The sequence below is a fragment of the Megachile rotundata genome, chromosome 14 (genome assembly GCF_050947335.1).
Source record: "Megachile rotundata isolate GNS110a chromosome 14, iyMegRotu1, whole genome shotgun sequence".
Lineage (NCBI taxonomy): Eukaryota > Metazoa > Arthropoda > Insecta > Hymenoptera > Megachilidae > Megachile > Megachile rotundata.
Genome location: NC_134996.1, coordinates 14,443,099 through 14,464,667, shown reverse-complemented (window position 1 = coordinate 14,464,667; position 21,569 = coordinate 14,443,099). Strand labels below are relative to the sequence as shown.

The window sequence follows — 21,569 nt, the reverse complement described above, 5'->3', positions numbered from 1 at the left end:
TTTATATTTCATTGAACGATAAATGGATCTATTGGCGAGGTCATAGTGACTCCTTTCAGGATCCTACCTCGAATTTCAGAACTTTTTAGCGGAACAGAAAGTGTCTTTGATGCATATTCAACATGTGTATTATCGAAAGTGGTAAAATACGATGTTTGAAATTGCACCGACATGATTGGAAAGTGCAACTATTTACGAGCGTCGCGAGCAGATGGCTCCGTAAGCGGGAGCAACACGTTTAGTTTTCGACCGACAGTCGTCGAATGTGTATCGTCGGTGCACGGTATCGTCGGTTATCTCGTTGTCTGAGTGTATGTAGAGGCGCGGGAGAGGTAAAAGCGTCTGTACGCTTTCGATTCCGTGGGATCTCGTCAGACGTGACGGACAGATGCGTGCAGGACGAGCTATGCTGTGCCGGGTCGAGGCAGTGTGTCACTGAGAGCCGAGTTGGACCGCGCGCGCGCGTCCAGGCGGCAAATCGTGTACGCTTTTTCGTGTCTTTTCGCCATGGCTGAGACATACCGTTACCCGTGAACGCTTTTTATTTCCCTCCTTTCAATGTGTCACGCCGCGAAAGGGCTAATTTCGTGAGCCGCGAATCGAATCAATCGGTGACACCGGTACATGGAACTTTCCCCGCGGAGAGGGTTAAGCGGATAACGCGAACGAAGAGAGAGTGGTCCTGCAGCAAGGTTAGGTGAGTTCTTTTGTGATCCGGCACCGCTTATTTCGGCTCGTACGGTGTATTTAACGTGTCCGTGGTGCTGCATCGATTTTTGGCCACATCTTCCGGCCGGATTCTTGCTCTGTCATAGCGTTCCTTTTATTTTCCGAAATTTGTTGTCCTGGACCGGGAGAAGACGCTGCCTACGGGCGTCGTAACACACGACTGTTGGAACAAAGGCGTAACCTATTTCGTTCGCCGCGTTCGCTTTAGCACCTACGTCGTGTAACTTTGTAGCGCACAGGTGAATGGAAGGTTGTATGTTGTGAAACTCGAAGAACGTATGCATGTTTTACTGGCGCTGATCGCTTTTGAAGAATTGATCGACTGCTCCGGCAGCGTAACAAATCCGCGGACCTTTAAAGGTTTAAAGGCTGAATCGATGTTTAAATGCGATGTGATTACCGCTCATCTGTTTGAAGTCTTGCGGGAGAGTTTAGAGCGCGCTATAAATGTACGAGCCGCTCTCAGACCGAAACTCTTCTCCAATTTTTCTGCGATGTTACTGTCGATGCAGTTCGTTAGAAATAAAATACTAAGAAGGAAGTTGAACTGTTTATGCAATGAATCATTTTACTCCACGCTTTTTCCGCGTCATTTTTGCGGTTGAAAATAGTCGTAGACTCTCGTTATTTTATTCGCAAACTTTGCTAGTCTTTTGTATTTTATATAACATTTGTTGTTATTACAGATCAGTAATAAAAACACCAGTTCTACCTGTTGTAAGAATCCATTACATAAAACATGTATATACATAATCGTCGACGTGTGAAGCGTTGTTAATTACTGGTTGATAATTACTGTAAAACGCTCTAAATTTATTCGCTCGAGTCAACAATGCAGCCGCATTAGGAATTAAAATGTTCTTTTTCCTTATCGACGTAGATTTCTCGCGAGATTTCGTCATCGTTGCTTTGCGAGCGTGTAAAAAGAAGAAAAAATAAAATCTTGTTATTTGCAATACACGATGTACGTTCGTGGAAGCACGAGGCGATGAAAATTCTTGTCCCTGTTCGTGGCCGATGCCGCATCAACACTTTTTCATTATCTGATTAATGAACGGTGTTTCTAAGCCGGCTACAGGAAATCGTCGTTAATTTAATTTGTATGCAAGCGAAATCTGGGTTAGTTCCAGATTAGAATTGGATTAAAATTAAGTTAGGCCTCAGGGGAGATCCAGCTCTCCTTTTGCAGGGAAATTGGCAAACTTGCTGATGTATCGAAGTAAACTTCAATCAGAATTTCTTCCCTTACCACTTTTTTTGTTTCGGTATAATTAAGCATTGAAACATTTTGAGTTGTAATAGATCTCATATTCCATTACACCGAGTTGAAAGAATCGAAGTCGTTCTTCGGCACGTTCGCCTTAGAATACGTCCTCAGCTTTTGTAGGGCAAGCATCGGAATACAGCACAGACGAGATTTAATCGAGTGTGATCTTCCTGGCCAGTCACCTTCCAATTCCATTTAACGCAGCCATCACTGCGAGAATTAGTTCGTTTAAACCGTTTGTCTTTACAACCAAACATCTTTTCATTCCCGAACAATTTTACTATCTGGGTCACTTTTCATTTTATTTCGTGTGAAATTCGCTTAGTTCGCGTGGAATCACAGCGTGCAAGAGTGAAATTATAACGCTAGGAATCACAGCGCGTAGAATTACTAGAACAACATGTAATATAACACAGAACACGTAAAAGACCTCCCACATCCAGATATAAAGAAAGGGTGCAATAGTTGATCAGGAAGCAGATCAACGATAATCATTGATTCGAGCATCCTCTCCACGTAACAAATTGTACGCAACACTTTTTCACGGTTCTCGCGATTCGCCCACGCGATCGCGAAACACATGGTTAGTTCTCATCGCCTACAAAGAAGCTGGATGATGAGTTATACAATTAACGTGGCTTATATACGTCGTTCAAGGTTTCGAGGGCAATGAAATGGAGTGTGCGATATGTGGAGAAATACTTGTATATATTTCTTGAACGCGTGCACAATAAAGGCTTGTAACATGGAAGAGAATAGATAATTGGTAGGACATTCCGTTTGTGTGGTTACGCAAACGGCGATAAACTTTTTTATCCGGTGCGGCGAACCACGTTCTCAACGGAGATAGCACATCGTTGCTCATCTTCTAAAAGTAATCTTCTTCTTTCGAATGAAACACGTTAACAAGAATTTGCTATCAACACGAAGGAAAATTTATTTACGAGTTTATAATTGTACCCTGAGAAATATATACATAATACAATTTATTACGTATGTAGTATAATTTGACCGATAATCGTAGTATTCAGGTTAAGAATTCATCGTAGAAACACTGAGTCGTAATCTAAGAAAAGTCTGTAAACAGAATTTCATGTATCACAGATAAAACTGATAACTCGTACTTACATCCAATCGATTGGATACATTCGATAAGTCGATTCGGTCAAAGGAGAGTTACATTTATAGAACATTCGAGGAATTATTTAGAGGCAGACGAAGAGAGGTTGTTACTTAAGTTCACGGTCGCTCATTTTCTGGGCTGAACCCGCGTCTGTTGGAATCCTCTCGTTGTTGCAACTTCACACACGGTGTGCCTTTGTTTCAGCGTGCATCGACATTAAAATAATTGCAACCGCGTTTCTTGCTAGTCGCTTTCACCATTCGTTCGGTTTCGAGGGCACACGCGAGTTCGAGAAGATCTTGTTTCATTGTCTTCGCGTTGAATATTTCAACAAAATTAATTCTTTGTTGTACGAATTACTTCACTCATGCAATTATCTTCTTACGAGAAAACTTTCTGTATCGAATTATATAAACGTATCTTTTTCCGTTTATAGGAAATTCTCCGCGTAAGCGGAATTTCAAACTTTGGATATTAAATTTTCCACTTATAAAATATTCTGTGCTGTTAACATCCCTCCGGATTTATTATTTCACGAAAGCTTGCGATCCTGAATTTTGTAGATGTTCAATGTTTTATTCATAGAAAGTGCTATGTTATTACTACTTTCCAACCTAGGTATTTTCACTGAAATTATATCGACATTTTTGCATCAGCATGTTCCAGGATTTTTCTATATCAAGTTTCTCTCTTTAGGTGCAAATATACCTACATGCAATCAGCCCAGTACTGAATATCTTACATCTAATTAAATCAGACGACATTAATTAAAAGTCCAGTGATTTCTTGACTGGTGGAAAAATTCAGTCATTAAAAGAAGTCCAGCTAGAAGCGGAGGCTCATGCGATGTTTACGGTGGCGTGCAACGAACGCAGACAAGTGCGAAACGCAAGTTGCACCCACATGAAGTCGTCTTTACCGAAAATATCCTATTAACAACGGGGTGAAAAGGGGGGTAACGGGAAGTCTTTGAAAAGCTGTGGAACGGTCTTCTGTCGTCTACCGGTAAGCCCTAAATCCGTTGACGTTGTAAAACACACGATTATCCTGTCGGCGGACCGGTCACCGTGGATAATGGACGAGACTGCCACCCATTAAAGCAAGGCCAATTAATCGAAACATATTACGTTGCTGTTTAGAATACGTCACGAGCTAAATTAACGCGAACGTGCACGCTCGTGATGGACTACTGCTCACGATTTAATCGTGCCTCGTAAATGTGTCTCACCTTATTCAGTTTTATCCTTCTTATCTATTCTCTGTACGAGTTTAACACTCTATTGTTAATTGACGTTTTTGTTAGGTTGTTTAGTAAGATTGGTAGGATTTATAATAAAAAGGTTCTGAATGTTTACGTTATAAAATGTACTGTCTAATTTAGTAATGTTTACAAAATCTTTTGTATTAAAGAGTTTGAAAGAGCATGTATCAGTAATGTCAGTCATCAGAGATTACGATTAAAAACGTATCTTGTGTAATGATATATCTTAAAGATAGATGTATGAACAAGCAAACAATAAGAATATCTTATCAGCTAGCGATAGTTCACTGCAATGATTTGAGGAAGGCGTTAATTATTAGATTCCGTTATTTTTCGAATGAAAATATTTACGAGGTTCCGCCACCTTCGAAGCTCGTGAAAGTTGGCGATCGGGAAAGAAAAGTTTCCAGCTACCGTGTAATAATTTTTCCATCTCCTCGGCTGGAAAAGTAGGGTCGAAAGTTTTCGAACGACCCTCGGCGAACGGTTCAATGATTTCCTCGTAACTATCGCAAAAGTGGATCACAACCTGCGAGAACAGCATCGAATATTTCATCTGTTTCGAACTTTACATTAAAATTAAAAGTTTGCAAACGATTTGTTGCCTGCTATCATTTTTTCCAGTTGCTACGTGTCTGATAAATTCGAATCTCCAAGGTTGGGAAAATTTTCTTTATCTGCAAAATCAATTATTAAATGTGTGCATGTTTTTTAAGCACTCGTAAAAGAAGACACGAGCAGATAAACGTATCATTTAAGATTTTTCAGAAATTAATTTCTTAGTACGTAAACACTTGTGTTTTTGTATCGATAACTCGACATTTTTTAAGATAACGATATAATTGTTAGCTGCAATTAATTTCTTAATTTTTAATTTGTTAACGACTTATAGTTAACACGATATATAATTATCGCTAAAGTTGTACTTAAAAATCTGCAAACTACTTTTGACCGAAATGAACGTATAATGAATGAACGATAAGCAGACAAATTTTATTGAAATTCAACAAGTAGTTTAGATAAGACTAATCAAGCAATAATTCTTTATAATTGCCATTCGATCGTAAATTGTCACACGAAACGACCGATTGATTGAATTAACTGCCAGTGTTTATTCAATAATAATTTAGTCGATACGTTTGTGTGACGAGTTATATGTCGAACAAACATAGCGTTTCAGATTAAGCCGTTTTATCGTTGAGGCTCGGTGCAAAATTAGCACGAGACCAACATAAACGTTAAGTTTGCAATATTCGTTGACAGCTTTCTGAATTATTTACTTGCGGCAAATAAAGCTATCTGCATACCCGCTTAGAGCGTTGAAACTGCCTTACCCTGTTTTGTTTGTTATCGCGAATTGTGGCTGACATTGCAGAGTTCGTTGTTTAGGATTACAAATTAAATTAAGGTGGAGGTGAAGAGGATAATCCAGTTTGGGATTTCGGAGTTTTGGAGATTTGAGGAATTTGGGGATTTGGAAACTTTTGAAGGTAATTGAAAATTTAGAAATTTGAGAACTAGAGCTTCTCACGCTCACAGAAGAATGTTGCTAACGTTCTTGCCAAGTTCTAGGGCGCAAAATCGTTGAAATTTAACCGCATTTTCAGCTCGAAGGCCTATGTGGTAAAGTAACACGTAGACGAATTCGCGACACTTGATCAGCTCCGCGGCTGTAAACGAAGTCTGTAATTCAGGCCCTCCTAAAGTGGTCTTTAAGCTGATCAACGATATAGTAGAGGACCGTTAAAGTGGCCTTCGCGAGCCGAAGGTTAAGATCATCGATTTCTATCTACGCTCATTGGCGTAACTAGATGGGAACTAGGGCGGGGATCACGACTGGAACTAGATTACTTCGAATTTTTAATTTTGCAAAATTAAGGTCCCCGATTTTTAACGTCCTAAAATTACCTAGCGTGGTGGTATTAGTAAAACTAGGGAATTCCCCTTCTAAAGTTAATTACAGTCAATGTCAGCGTATTTTAATGACTGTACGCTTCATGACTCGCACGATTTCAACGTAGGAAATTATCACTTTCCATATTAACGTGAGAATTGTTTATTTTTGAAAAATGAAGGCATAGGTTTGGCAAACACTACGATTATTACTTAATACTAATAATTGTTAAGTTAATGCAATAATAATATTATCGACACCATATTATCATTGACAACAATATTCAAATAAATAACTTCTCAATATATTCGTCAGAAACGTATAATTTGAAGACACTTACGGTATTCTAAAAGTACAATATATCTACACGTTATTTTAGCTATGAATTTTGCAGTTTCAAATTACGTTTTAATAAGCATGTTCCTAAAATGTTCGAAAGATCGGAAACAGATATTCGTTGCTTTAAAAACACTCGGTAGAAATAGTAACACGTTGATCGCCACAGATAAATTGAATTCGATCACTCGAACGGAAAGGGAAAATTGAAAGTAATATTCCATGCGGTGTTCGCACGTTGTAAAAATATTATTGCCATAATTCGCACACTATATTTCTCACATTACGGTAATAACATTCTACGTGTTAATGGATTCACGTGAACGTTTACGACCGTATGTTCTATTTCATCGATATAAATATTTATGATTATTCCGTCTCGCCGAATCAATTGTATAATCACGAGAGATACACATGTAATAAGTATAATTACAATTCCTAATATTTAGATCGGAACACCTTTTGCTTAAGACACGAGCTCGTCGCTGCAGTGACTGAATTATTCAACCCAATTAAATTTCCGACGTATTGTCTTGGTAATCAACGTGCTAACTTGCTTATCTAAGCCTTAAACTGCAAAGGAATATCTAAGTTTCCTGCATTTTCATCAGGGAATCGAATCACGAGGCAACTTTGGAATTTTACAAGTTTTTTTTTCTAGTTTTGGTTCAGTTTTGGAACTAGTTTTTGTGGGACAGTTCGTTAAACCATTCGTCCCGAAATTCCAAAAACTTGAGTCTATCTTTCATATTCAGCTCCATAATAGATCTTCGAGCATCTTTCACCAGTACAGACCTTTTGTCCGAAGTTCCCTGAAAACCACACACAAACGTTCACCGTTATCCGAAGAACCAAGAAACCGAGAAGTCGGAAGTAACGTTAGCTCCAGTTTCCGCTTCCCTGGTAATGGCGGTCGTAACCATCCAGGAGGGAACGATCCTTGTAATCGATTCGTGGAATCGTAAAATCGTAGCAGGCCGTTCGATTAAAAACTAGCTCAGTCGGATTACACGTAACCATTAGAGTCGAGCTTTAATGCAGCCTCGTAGGAAGGCAAACCCTCGTCGGTTGCGGTGGTTTCTTGTTCGCTGGCCTCGTTGCATTCCACGGGTGTAGCCGCCAATCCCAGCAGAGTGGACACCATAGAAGGAATGATGGTACCCGGGGTTTCAGGACCGTCCATCTTCTTGTCGATACACGCCGGCAAACTCTTCGGGTCGAAGATCAAGCTGTCGTAAGTGGGTGGAGGTCCTGGACCAGATCTGGGCGTTACAGGACACGATAGGGCACCGTAAGAACTCTCGTCTGGATTACCCTCTGCCGTTGATTGCCTCTCGCAACACTGCACCAAAACAGAAACAGGTTAGGTTAGTTTTCTCTCGAGAACTTGAATCTGGAAATCTTGGTATTTGAGGACAGCAGAGTTTGCAGATTTTTACAGAATTGAAACTACTAATAGCTTGAACCCTAACTGATACTGTAATTGTATTCCCAATAAATCCGTGAAAGGAAGATTTCTAATTGCTTCTTGTTTTACCTGTAACCGCGAACGAAGCGATTTCACCGCAAATCACCATATACGTCCTTATATTATATCTATACGATATGTCGGCAAAATGAGAAACCACAGATTAACGAACAGGTTTTGTTCCCAACGGTTACAGTTACCTAGTTTCCCGCCTCACGAACCGTGGATAAGTTATCCACCATTTTTGAATGCTAAGTAGATTCACCTAGTAAACTCGCCGCTTGGATTCCGTTCCATCAGATCGGACCGCGGAAAGTGCGGTTCGTCCGAGCTATTTTAACCGAACTTTACATAACGCTCTGCTTAAGCGAACCGTTTGCGGGCAAGAATTGGACAGTACGTCATTTTCTCGCGATGGTTTTGTGATTAAAGTGATCGGGATTGTATTTTCTGCGGAAAGATGAACACAGTGCTCTCAAATATCTGAAGACCCAAATTCTTAAGTTTCCCAAATTTAATTTAGATTTTTCTGAATTACTAAACGTTTAAATTGATCTTCTAAAAGTGGGGAACTTACGGCTGTGTGAGCTTCAGTGGTGAACACCTCAAGACTGTGCACGTCCGGTTCCGTTCTCCAGTATTGTGGATACTCTTGTGGTCGACTCTTCCGTATACTCTTATGACAGCAGTAGCACATTAGAAAAACGACCATAATCACGCCACTGAGCATCGCTCTGCAACAAACAGTGGCACGCGTTGAAAAACGTGATCGTAAAGCATTTAAACAACACACCTATAAACATATTAAACTCGTGTGATATCAGTATGTTGAAATATCGGTATAGTTATCTCTGTTAATAATGTTTAAAGAGTCTATGAGATCTTCAGAATAAAGGAAGGCGGATTTATGGTTCGTCGAAGCGATTCCATCTTAACACCGTAGCAAAAACCGACAGTTTGATAGTCGTTACGACTTAGGCGAATATCAAAGAATCACGGTTCTCTACTGTGCCTGCGATTATTGCGGTGACAGGCTAACTTCCGGTGGAAACGGTTCTTCATTATCGTTAGACTTGTACTCTTCGACTTATTTCTTACTAACATTTTTCGCATTTAAATTGTTCTGTAACACTTCTATAAACGTTCTGTAAACATTTGTATGACACTAGGATAGGCGTTCTTAGATTTAAGCGCTTCTATGTGCGATGTTGATGGAATATAAAAAAATGAATGCATGGTACATCGATTTAAAGATTGAAGATAGAAAAAGAATCTTTATACTCCAGTTTGAGAGACACTGCAGTAGTTGACTCTGTAAATATACTCTGTAATTTATATGAGAAAGGAGGCTAATCTTTATTGGATGTTATCTTTTCTTTGCTTCGTATGAACGGTAAGACTTCCTTGGATACTAACTGAACCATAAAATCCGGTAGGTAATTGACTCTAAACTACCACGTATATACAAAAGAGGAATTAATAAATTTCCAAATTTGTCTCCCTGAAACTCTCGTATTTCACAAATTTTAAAAATGATTCTCAGCTTTAAAAGAGTGCACATTTGAATCAATATTGTTTCAATTGTCAGAGGAAAGCCCGTATGATATACGTTCGAGTCTGCTGAATTATGATCGTTGATCGAACATCACGGATATTGAATATCGGCGATATCGAAGATAGAAATGCGAGTACTCACCCACCGAGGAGAATGTTAACATTCCCATGTAAATCGGTCTCGGAATGGCTCGTCTTACTGGATGCTCCACTTGCTGTCGTGGTGACATTATATCCTGGAAGGATGGCCACGTCTTCGTAAATGGTCGTGTTGTTACGTTTGCTCGAAGTGGCTTCCGCGGCAGCCAACACCATCATCGTTCTCCGAAATGTCGACCTGAAATGTTCGCTTTTAATGTCCTATTCTCCCCTGATATAACTAAGTCACTACTGATACCAGCAACAAAAAATGTTCTTAGACCCCAGAGACTGTTCAAAAGAAACCTTTGGTATTGATCACGAATTCGGCCTTAAAGCTAAGATTGAAAACATCCCTTACCTCTTCACTTGCGGAGATTCGTGAGACATTTTCGAATATCTTTATTCGGCGTTCGGATACTACGTTGCCCTCGATCCTTCTCGAACGAATTTGCATCGAATTATTCGACCTTCAGTCCCCCTGGGCTTCTTCGATCGAAATGCTCGTTTTCGTCGCATACCCTCTAAGACTATACCTGCGCAATTACAATTCCTTTTTTTTACTGCAACCCTTCTCTGGAACCAGTTTCACTTGATCTTTTCTATTTGCATTTTTTCGAGATGGTTGTAAGCAGTTGATAAACGTTAGTCAATTCGTTTTCTATTATTCAGAAAATTATTTAGGTTTCCAATGTAGATGGAATATATTAGAAAATTGACGATAAGGAAAATGTTCGTAGCTTTTCGTACAGCATTAAATCGGTTGAATATTGATAATGAAAATACGTGTTTTCGATAGGTCGTACGTCAACTGACGAGGTGAAACATTAACGAAGTTGTCGATCGAAGTTGACCGTTGTAACTTTTCTAAGTGCAAGTGCGTTCGATTTTCCTCGCAGCGACCAAGGTTCTCAGGAAACTCGTAAAATTTCGATTTTATTCAAATTTAATGTGTTCGATAAAAAGTAACAAAGTTAAATAAGTGACAGCTTGAATAAATATCGAGCGAATATACCGATAGATGAGACAAACTATTTCAGTGATCGAGAATTGATTGAAGTGCAGAGAACAAATGTATCAGTGGTTGAATGAATGAAGACTTCGATTGAATGTAAAGTATTTCACGTGAAAATGAAAATACACACCGTACGTCCTAGTTTCCTGTGGCGCGTGTTCTCCCAATGGGAAATAAGGTTCAATTCTTGAATACGAGCATGAATAATTAACTCCTTGACATGGTATTAAAATAGCAACGGTGTTGTGTTCATCGTGATTTCGATACATGAATTTTTCACCTGGTTATTAACACATCACACTTCTAGCTTTTCCTGCAAACGTAAAATATGTGTAAAACTTGTTTACGACTTTGTTTTATTTTTATCATGATAGAAAATTTGTATTTATCGATGTTCTGTTATTAAACGTGTGACTGAACAATATCACCGAATACAAAATCGTGAAAATTTGTAATTTATCTGGGAAGCGATGATAAAATTTTAACCATAGCTGTACCACGCATTGCTAAAAATTGAATACCAGTTTTGTTATCGATTTCCGCTGGAATTTTAGAGTTGTTTTTGAAACGTTAAATGGGTAAAAATACCTGGGTACGGTAAATATTCGAACGAGTGAAACTACCCTATAGTTCTTGCGCCATTTGTTACGTCCTTCGTGAGTATACGATCGATTTGTGGCCCCAGCCTGCTCGATTGACGAAACTTTTAGCTTAACAAAGAATGAAATAGACGGCATTCTTAAAAGGCTTAAAAAGATTTCTTAAAAAGCATCGGTTTACTTAGACTGCATTCAGCTTTGAGGGTTAATAAACGAAAAGACAAAGAATTTGTCGCTACTTGTCACTACTTGACCTCAAAAATAATTTTGTTAGGCGTTAAAAGAATAATTCTCATTCCTGAAGAGGTTGAACTACTTAAATTTGCAAATTAGCTATGTCTGACACTTATCCATTTTCACTGTGTGACAATGTGTCATTGATATTATGTCATGCAAAGAAAAATAGTTGATCAATCTTCTTAAAGCTAGAACGGTTACTTTTGCTAGAAATAACAAGATAAAATTGCAACAGTTATTCACCGAGGTTAGATACAAGTATTTCCTGGATTATCTATCTGCTGCAATCAAAGTATCGCGAAAGATATAATTACAAACGACTTCGTATCTAGTTTGTCGTGAACACTTCCTCATAATTTTGTATTTCTTAGTGGTCACCTTGCTTTAAGCCTCATTCACATTGTACTTTATACATTAAGTCACCTTAATTGCAGAGATTAATTGATTAGACCATCAAGGTTTTGATATTAAAATGTAAGTTTGACAAAAATATAAATTACAATGTTAAAACTTCTAAACATATTAGTATTAATCTATGAATGAATCACTGGAAAGATATAAAGATATAAATTTACATACCAGACATAGCATAACTATCTGTGAAGGCACAAAATTAAGGTGACAAAGACTACCCTAAACACCAATGCTATTCTCACTGTCATAACGTTCCAAAATTATTTCATCAACCCTTCGAGCTAGCAAAATTTTCTGAATGAAAGATTTGACAAATTCTTTTGATTATCCCACTATGTCACGTTACACTCTAGATCTTAAGACTCGTTGCAAATTAAATCACCTTTCGCAATTAAAAATCTTACCAGCCTACATCAAACTAAAACTGATCCCTGAAACTGGATCATCCCCCTGGGTTGTTGAATGAACATCAACCGCAAATCAGCGTGAAACCCCTCTGTTTTGCAATCGAAACGTATGAATGCAACATAAAATCTGCACAATCCACGGTTGGAATCGTTTTCGATTAACCGGCGAGTGCGGTGTGTGGCTTCGCGATCTTATGCAAGGGGGAAAAGTGTCGATCCGTTCCCGTAACCGTTTCGTTTGAAACTATTACGGTGGTCATAATATGCGCGTTGCCTGGCTACGACGCCACGCCGTGAGTCCAGGACGTAACCGGGCGGCGCACGACGCCGAGCGTCGCGACGCCTAACACGGTGGAACCAGACGGAACGCCTGGAACTGGGACGAACAGCCACGAATAGGGCCAAGGTGCGAGCAGGGGTGAACCTAGGATGAGTCATCCTCTTCGAAAATGCATTTGGGAAATCAATTTTTATCTCCCGTTAATTTCAACCTTTTAAATTCCGTATTCTAAACGAATTACCGAGTACTGTCTGGAGAGTTCCACGTTTTTACCAGGTCGATTTAATGACTCGAGGCATCTCTCGGGAGATCTCTTAATATCGTGTACTAAAACGTTTTTGGTAGACCAACATTCGCAGCATTCTGATATATTAATATTTGGAAGTTTGCGCATGAAACTTATGGAAATCGATGTCAGGGTTTATAACTTCCGAATTTTTGGAACGTCTTGCAATTGCAAAATGCATGAATGAACCTGTCGTTACTATTTCACGAAGTTATAGACCCTGAAAGTTTCCCGAGTGTTTGATCAAATTAGCTATAGCCTGCATGCTCGATGACCGTCAACCAACAACAGAGAACGTTTTAATCGCGAATCGAAGTGCAGAGCTCTATCCCCATTTACTATTCACCCCGTAGTTCTGTGATTCGACAACGTGTTCGCATGAAATTACCCGGACACTTTTCGCTCGTCCTTCGAGTCGATCAGCCGTACAGGTTGTCGGAATCGATTCGCGACCAGTCGGTTGGTTAACACGAAAACTTTAGTCTTTCGATACGCAATACCAGTCGTTGCGAAACTGTGGAATAAGTTCCGTCTGTGGCCGATGCCTGAAGCTTTCAGACGTCGTTCCTCGTTTTATCGAGGTGCATCCCATTTCGACGTCGATGCATTCCTATCGAGCCATGTTGAAAGGTAAAGTTCAAAGGACAACTTTTCGTCGATCCTCACCTTTCACGATTATGCTACTGCGAGATTATCGTGTTTGGTTACGCATAAGTCGACGTCGCTGGACTCCAGCTTATTCCTCTTTCAATTTAAGAGGATTTACCCAACGTACGGCTTCGTGCCAAGAATTACCGATTTGCCTTATTACAGACACGTTTATTCGAAACTGGGAATAACGTTAGTTAATAGGAATACGGGGGCTTAGGGATTTTGGGAATCTTTCGGGATCTTGAGATCTAGAGATAGAATGCAGGAATGCCCACTTCTTTTTCACTATAACTCGAATATTTTTACCTTAGCATTTCCTTTTATTATAAATAATGTACCCTTTCGTATTTAATGTAATGAGACATTTCCTGATTTTCAAGTCGATGAACACGATACCAGAAATATAATTGTAGCGACAAGAATTGTTTAATAGAAAGTAGAGATAAGATGTGTATGATCAGAAATAATTACTTGTTGTTGCTAATTTTTTATTATAGACTTGCGAGAATGGTGGGTAACGTGCCCAGCGGATGGATGAGGAAAATTCTCCTCTTCCTGGTGTTGATGACTGGGGTTCTACTTATCGCCATGTACGCACACGCTCCGCCGCTCGTCTCTCTTCAGCCGTTCTCGTCTCGACGGTAAGTACACGTTAATGTAATGCACATAACGCGATACGAGTCGATACTCGATCCAATTATCGCCTGTATTAACCCTTTTAGCTGCGAACTTCGTGTATACAGGGTGTCCGTGCTATTATCGTCCGACCCGTTTTGTCTGATCGGCGTACACACCTTGACACGTAATTCCTAATTAACTTCAATCAGCTTTAATTCGCAGATATGTTCTAATTTATAACTCGTAAATTTGTAATTTATCTTTGTAACTTATATGCTGCTTGAAAATTTTAATAACAAATGCACTCACGAGAAAAAATTTGCGAACGTTGCAAATTGTCCAACAGACACCGAGACACTCTGTATACCCCGCGAATCCGTTTACAAACCCGATTAGAAAAATTTACAGACTCTAATCTCGTTCCCCTCATTCACGATCACCTCCATATCTCTATCTCTTTCTCTCTATCTCTCTTTATTACTCCATTCCATTCAAATATTATTTACGCGCCTCCTGTACACGATATTATACGCGGCGTATTTTGTTTAACTTGTGTTAACTTTTGTTTGCCGCACACGTCTCGTTTTGTTAATTACACACTGCACACTTCCGGTGACTCCATGCGCATCAAAGACTGAAGGAGTTGCAGCGAGGCTTGGTTACTTTCCTGGTCGGTAATGAAAGCACGAAGAGGCCGGAGGAACGGCTCTACGAGTATCTGGAAGAGCCTAGGTAACGTCCTCCTCGTCGAGGAGGAACACCCATACTTTGCTATAAAGCTTCTTGTGTCCAGGGCCGGCCATATAAAGAGAGCGCGCAGCCCGGTGCAACACACTCGGCCCACGATTTACATGTGGCTCCTAGACAAAAATACATTTCATACATTAAAAAAGAAAAGGGAGATTTGTACAATAAACTATACATTCAAAAAGTGTGTGAATTTAAAGGAGTAAAAACATGTAATTGTTTATGGGGTCCCAGGATGTTTAGCACCCGGACTCCTTTATGAAGAAGGCCGGCCCTGCTGAGTCCCGGAAAAGTTCTGCGCTACGATCGCCTCCTCTCTGTATCCTCTGTGAAATATTTCTTTCTCGAAGTATTTCAAGATTGTGTATCTCTCACTTCCTCATTTTTCGCTTTTTGAAACCGTTTCACGGGACACTTCGTGGTGTACGTTTGCTTGTTTTCCTCGGTTACCTTGCATGTCCAACGCATTTCATTTAGCTCGTTTTTTATTATCCTCTTGAATCGTTTTAATAGCTCTTGATTCTTTGATGATTTTCTTCGTCTGATGGTTGTGTATGTGTACGTCATTGCGAAGGACCATTATCGATGACCATCAGGATTTCTCTGATGAATTTTCTCTGGACAAGAAAATCGAATGTTTGTAGAACAGTAGGATGTGCTAAGAGAAAATAGAGGCACTGTGATGCCATCGATGAGGCTCTAGGAGAGGAAAATACTTGGAGGCAATAGAGACTATTCTATATAGAGACCATCACTCATAGGTTTCATCTAAAAATTTGCGAATTCGAGAAATTAGAGATGGAAATTGGGGATGTGAAAATTTAGAAGTTCGCGATGTAGAAAGATCTGAAGATTTGAAATTGCACTGTTTAAATAATTCCTTCAAACTTGACAATCTTATATTAGTTTTCTGTGAAAGCTCTCGTTGTTTGAATTCGATTTGAGAAAACAGGTATCATGTTGTTTCTCAGAACAAGTTGGCTAACTTCCCGATTCCTCGGCACACTTGGCAATGTCTTTCTTTTGGTTCTATTTTTTCGACTTTCAGTTCACTGTACCCTTTAGTTTAACTTTTAACATGTTTCTAGATTACTTACATTCCTTTGTACAAAACATGGAACAACATTATGTGTACAATACCTGATCATCTATACAAGTAATCCTAGATAATTCTTCCATACAACTTAACAACTTAATTTAACCACAAGATCAGCACTTTTTCCTTCACCTTCCATATGCACAAGCATCGATAGTTCCTACTTGATTGCACCTTTCATAATTCCACCATTTTTGTACAATCGCTTTTACGTGTTATCTATTGTGGCTACCCATAAGCGATATCATTTTCAACGAATCACCATGGAACCTACAATTTAAAATCTATTAGAGAGACAGAAAAAGATTATCAATAATTAAAAAATGAAATTACTTATGGGAAGCTCTAGTATCTCGCAAGTGAGTCGTCCACGTGCTTGTATTACGTGTCGTTAAAAAGTGAAGAAATGTAACGACGATGGTTCGAGACGTTGATTAGTTTATTTGTTGGCTTCCGGATCACAGGACATTCCAGAGTCCGTGGTCCTGGGCCTGCGTTGCTGGTCGCTGTGAGAGGAGAGCAGTCCGATCTTCGAGAACATCTCTGGCGAGTTGTATCGCTCTTTGCGGTGGTAACACTCGTCTGCTTTGGCCAAGGCCAACCGGAAACGTGGTTCTAGGGGATGATAGTATTATCATACAACTGCATCAGATAGAATTCGTCACGGTGAATACCAGCGATCAGGAGACGAAGAACTTGTTGGAGCATGCGAAGGATGTCTTCGTCGGTAAGAACTTGGATTATTCGTGTATTAATTTATATTATTGTTAACATTGCCGTTGTTACTATACTCCAAAATGCATTGCTCATTTCCAGGCAACATCAGAAGCCTAATAAAGATTCCAAACGCGAAGAGCAGGTCCGGAGTGGACAGCTTCGTGATCTACCTGTCGGCCGGGAACGGTCGTCCAGTGGGTCCGAACCTGGACACGGACGAGTCCTACACTCTGGAGTTAAACACCAAAGGGAGAACCTTGGAGGCACGAATAAGCGCGAAAAGTTACTTCGGTGCCAGACACGGTCTGGAGACGCTGGGCCAGATGATTTGGTGGGACGAGACGGCGGGAAGGGAGGGTGCTCTTAGGGTGCTGTCCCACGCCTCCGTTGAGGACAAACCGATGTTCCCTTATCGAGGTTTGCTGGTGGATACCGGCAGACAATTCTTCTCTATCGAGCGGCTGAAGCGCGTGATCGATGGAATGGCGGCGTCGAAATTGAACACGTTCCATTGGCACCTGACCGACTCGCAGAGCTTCCCGTTCGACTCGGCACAATTCCCAGAAATGGCCAGATGGGGAGCCTATAGCGGTGATCAGATTTACACGCCCGATGACGTGAAGGATCTCGCGGATTACGCGAGGATCCGGGGCATCAGGGTGCTCGTCGAGATCGATTCACCCGCCCACGCTGGCGCTGGATGGCAATGGGGTGAGTCGCAAAGCTTCTTACAAGACGGCGAAAAGAGGATAGACGGATAAATGGCCGGCGTTCGGGGTTAAATCTAGATTGGTTAGGCGGGGGCAACACCTCTTTATTTGGACATTACTGGGTCACGGATTATGAGGATCCTTTGGATCTTTGGTCAAACGGAATCAACTTCTTTCTTCCTGTTTTAATCTTGACACCCTAACGAAATGTTACAGAGAATAAATTCGATAATATATTTATTGATAGATTATCTCAATAAATTTTAATAGGTACTTGCTGGATTTAGAAAGACCTATATCTATGTTAATAGAGGATCTATGTTTTACAACGTAGGAGTGTAGAAATTTCGTGCATCAAAATACGAACAGCCCCTTGAATCCCGGTTTCAAGCCCACTCACGCGCCACACCTGATCGAATTAATTAATTCCAGGGACGGAGTACGGTTACGGGGAGCTGGCACTCTGCGTTGATCAGCAGCCATGGTCGTCGTATTGCGGCGAGCCGAATTGCGGCCAGTTGAATCCCATCAACGAGCACTCCTACAGAATACTAGAGGGATTATACCGTGAGTTGCTGGACCTAACCGAGATCCGCGACATCGTGCACCTCGGTGGTGACGAGGTAAACTTGGACTGTTGGGCCCAATACGGTAACATCACAGCAGCGATGCAGGCGCAGAACATGACCGATCATCACGCGATGTGGGCGGAGTTTGAGACGAAGATCACGCAGAGGCTGGTCAAGGCCAACCACGACCAGGTTCCGAAGGCTGTGATTCTGTGGAGTTCACCGTTAACGAAGAGACCGTACATCACCATGTACTTCGATCCGAAGATCCACGTGATCCAATCGTGGGGAGGAAGCAACTGGCCGGAGACACCTGATCTTCTGGAGGATGGCTTCAGGGTGATCGTGTCGCACGTGGACGCTTGGTACCTGGATTGCGGGTTCGGCAGGTGGAGGGAAACTGGAGAAGCTGCCTGTGGCGAATACCGCACCTGGCAGACCGTTTATAATCATCGTCCTTGGCGGGACTATCCTCAGCAACACCTGAATCTGGTTCTGGGAGGGGAGGCTGCTATCTGGAGCGAGCAAACTGGAGACGCGTCCTTAGGACCTCGACTATGGCCTAGAGCGTCCGCTCTTGCTGAAAGATTATGGTAGGTTAGAATGGGTTTAAAGATAATTCATGAATTATCTCAGAGTATTAATATGAAAATTTTTCATGTAGGAGCGACTTACCAACCTACGGCTACTCCACGGACGAAAGCGTGTATACGAGGCTAGCGGCCCACATGGAGGTGCTAACGAGTCGAGGTCTGAAGACGGAAGCAATGTGGCCCCAGTGGTGTTCCCAGAACCCCGGCAAATGTCTCTGACCGTTCGCTAGGCCGGAAACGATTGCTAAATCCTTCGACTGGAATTGTACGCACGGGTGCGACAAAGAGAAACGGTTCTATCTGCCATTTTCTGATCCTCTGATAGCCTCTGCGAGACACCTTATCATCGAGGACGAAGACTTGAATAATTTGTTCGTGATCTATGAATCACTGATTACCCGATAACGTTTCTGCCAGTCCTTGAACGAGCTAACACTATGTACAGAATGCTGATTCACGCAGATGTGACATACGTAGGTCCACCTATGGTTAGGTGGCCTCGGTGATGTGGCACCGGAAACAGGCGCGTCGAGGAAGATGTTCATGTTTGCGTTTCAATGACCATGTTCACGTCGATCATGCGAATTCTAACTCGAGGTGTCTGAGTCAGCAAGAGGATCTAGTTCGTAGGAGATTTACTTAAACGAATTGAAATGAAAAAGGGGAAGGAACTTCTCGAGCGTTTATGCGTTTCTTTCTGCCGAATACACATGGCACAATGATACGTTCTCGGGTTTTTCTGTTTCAACGCATTCGCATCTATAGGGATTTGAACATTTGTGTTTCTGTAGCTACAAAGATCGAAAAGGATAGGATGTTTTATTGAGATTTTATTGTAGAAGTAGCAGACAGATTATAAGATCAATTGTATAGGAAGATGTTATGTATTTAAAAATTTGAGAACTTCAAAATTTTTACTCTTTGATACGACTAATAAACAAATTATTTTGAGTATCAGTTCTTATTGACTCATCCTGTATACTGATCATGTGCATGTGTCCAAGAAGTTTAAATGTGCTTTTCTGATGCAAATGCGTTGAAGACAGAAAGAACACGGTATACTCGACTATGTTTCCGAGTAAGCGACCAGTACATAAGCGAAGCACGACAAGATGAACTAACAGGTCAATTCAAAGAATTCACGAGCGCGAAGTTGTCGCGCGACGCCTTGTTGTAGCTCGATGCCATACTTTTCGTTCGAAGTGCCTTTCCGATGTAATCTACTCGCGATGCCTGAACGCATCATCGTTGCTGTACGATTTCACGTGTGAACACCGTGCGCGTTCCTAGATGAATCTTGGTGACGGATACTGAGATTATACTGGTCGTCGTTCACAAATGGACGATAGAAAATTCAGTACGTTCCGTATACAGGAACTTTTCTTTGACATTATCATTTTGATGGACCATTGATTATGCTTTGTTCACGTAGAAATTTTTTGGATATCAGTCATAAGATTCCACGAATACTACAGAGGCAGTAGTACTTAAATATCCTAGGACTTGTGCCTAGGAGTTAATACTCCTCCACAATAACGCTATGAAACTAGACGTAAAATTAACAATCGTTTTAAAAATTATACTTCAAGTTACTTTTGAATTGTCACAGAGCAAAGCATAAAAAGTATCGGTCAAAATGACAATATCAAGGATATTTCACACACGTTATTAACGAAACTTCTAAAATAATCCTGTCGCCAGGAAAAGAGAATACAATGTTGTCATGGGACAACGAAACGTGGCTATCGAAACACGAGAATAGCGCGATTCGCGTAGGCTTCCCTCTTTAAACTGCCACATTTAGGTCCTAACTGTAGAATTAATACAAAAAATTAAGACAAGGAATTTTCATGGAAACAAATGTTACGGTATTTCTTTTTTGGTAACGAATACGGGCTGAACCCAGACGGATCCATGTTCAATGAGATTACTTTGATCTGCATCTTCAATCCGTTGCGGTTCATCCTGTATCTTAGAGTAAAATATACTTTGTACGACTATGTCACTTCCATTTGTACCGAGAATCTGAAGGGAAACCGATCGCAGAGTTCATCGACAAACTTGAATAAAATGTTTCATTTTTCGATACGCTTTACACCGTTTTTTTGTGAAATGTAAAGACGAGTTTATGTTGGTAGAAATTTGCGTTGTGCTCGGGAAAACTTAATAGTTTTCCAATTCTCAAGTAGATAAATAAAAATTTCGAATTCATCATACGATGCACAACGCGAATTTGTTCCACTGTGGGCCCGACTTAAACGAGAAATCAAAGGAACGTTGTTTTTCTTGCATCTGGTGAACAAGATGGCCTATTAATACGAGTCGAGGAAATTTGTAAATACACGATCACAGTTCGACGTAGGGAGCGACGTGCCCCAGAACACGTAGTTGAATAAATAATTGAATAGAAACTGGGATAGCTGCGAAAAAATTAAATGAATCGTCTGTACTTATCGACACTTACCGACATCGATGGCTGTAAAAAGAAGTGATGTTTATGTTGGACCTGTTGGATAGCGACCGCTAAATCATCCGCTGTACCCATGCATATTCGATATTTCTATAAATAATTATATAATTTGATTATCGAATTATTTTAGAACGGTTCATTATGTCCTGTTTTGCAAAATATGAGTGTAAAAATCGCAGAAGAAAAAGGTGTTGGTGAATTATTTTAATTATAGCGATAAAATTGTGAAGAGATCATCTTTTGTCAAATTGTGGGCGGATGATTTCTCGTGTTGATCCATCATTAACGCAATCTGTTGTAAAATGTGGTTGGTGTAAGTTTAACATAAAACAGATTTTGAATACAAAATATCTTCTTCTTGTTTCCCGAACAATTGATTCCCAACGTTCC

At 40.5% G+C, this 21,569-nt stretch overlaps 2 protein-coding genes across 8 annotated transcripts; one reads left to right on the top strand and one right to left on the bottom strand.

The window, feature by feature from the left end:
* The first annotated feature begins 221 nt into the window (after positions 1-221).
* On the top strand, positions 222-21,527 carry fdl (fused lobes). Of its 4 annotated transcripts, none has more exons than XM_076539671.1 (7): positions 222-692; positions 14,157-14,300; positions 14,911-15,009; positions 16,585-16,847; positions 16,937-17,548; positions 17,980-18,709; positions 18,781-21,527. In XM_076539671.1, exons 2-7 carry the CDS (start codon positions 14,167-14,169, stop codon positions 18,926-18,928), a joined length of 1,986 nt encoding a protein of 661 aa, XP_076395786.1. In that variant the 5' UTR covers positions 222-692; positions 14,157-14,166; the 3' UTR covers positions 18,929-21,527. The 4 variants fall into 4 exon arrangements, with proteins under 4 accessions (XP_076395786.1, XP_076395785.1, XP_076395784.1 ...); XM_076539670.1 differs by having other exon boundaries at positions 222-697; XM_076539669.1 differs by lacking the exon at positions 222-692 and adding an exon at positions 13,535-13,638.
* s-cup (spermiogenesis-related protein stanley-cup) lies at positions 6,580-14,233 on the bottom strand. Of its 4 annotated transcripts, XM_076539679.1 has the most exons (7): positions 12,440-13,402; positions 11,374-11,495; positions 10,916-11,098; positions 10,132-10,306; positions 9,775-9,969; positions 8,656-8,812; positions 6,580-7,952 (listed from the first exon to the last, which is right to left on the bottom strand). In XM_076539679.1, the coding sequence occupies exons 4-7, from the start codon at positions 10,158-10,160 to the stop codon at positions 7,617-7,619; spliced, it is 717 nt and encodes a 238-aa protein (XP_076395794.1). In that variant the 5' UTR covers positions 10,161-10,306; positions 10,916-11,098; positions 11,374-11,495; positions 12,440-13,402; the 3' UTR covers positions 6,580-7,616. The 4 variants fall into 4 exon arrangements, with proteins under 4 accessions (XP_076395794.1, XP_012151721.1, XP_076395793.1 ...); XM_012296331.2 differs by lacking the exons at positions 11,374-11,495; positions 12,440-13,402 and adding an exon at positions 14,131-14,233; XM_076539678.1 differs by having other exon boundaries at positions 11,374-13,402.
* Positions 21,528-21,569: the final 42 nt, after the last annotated feature.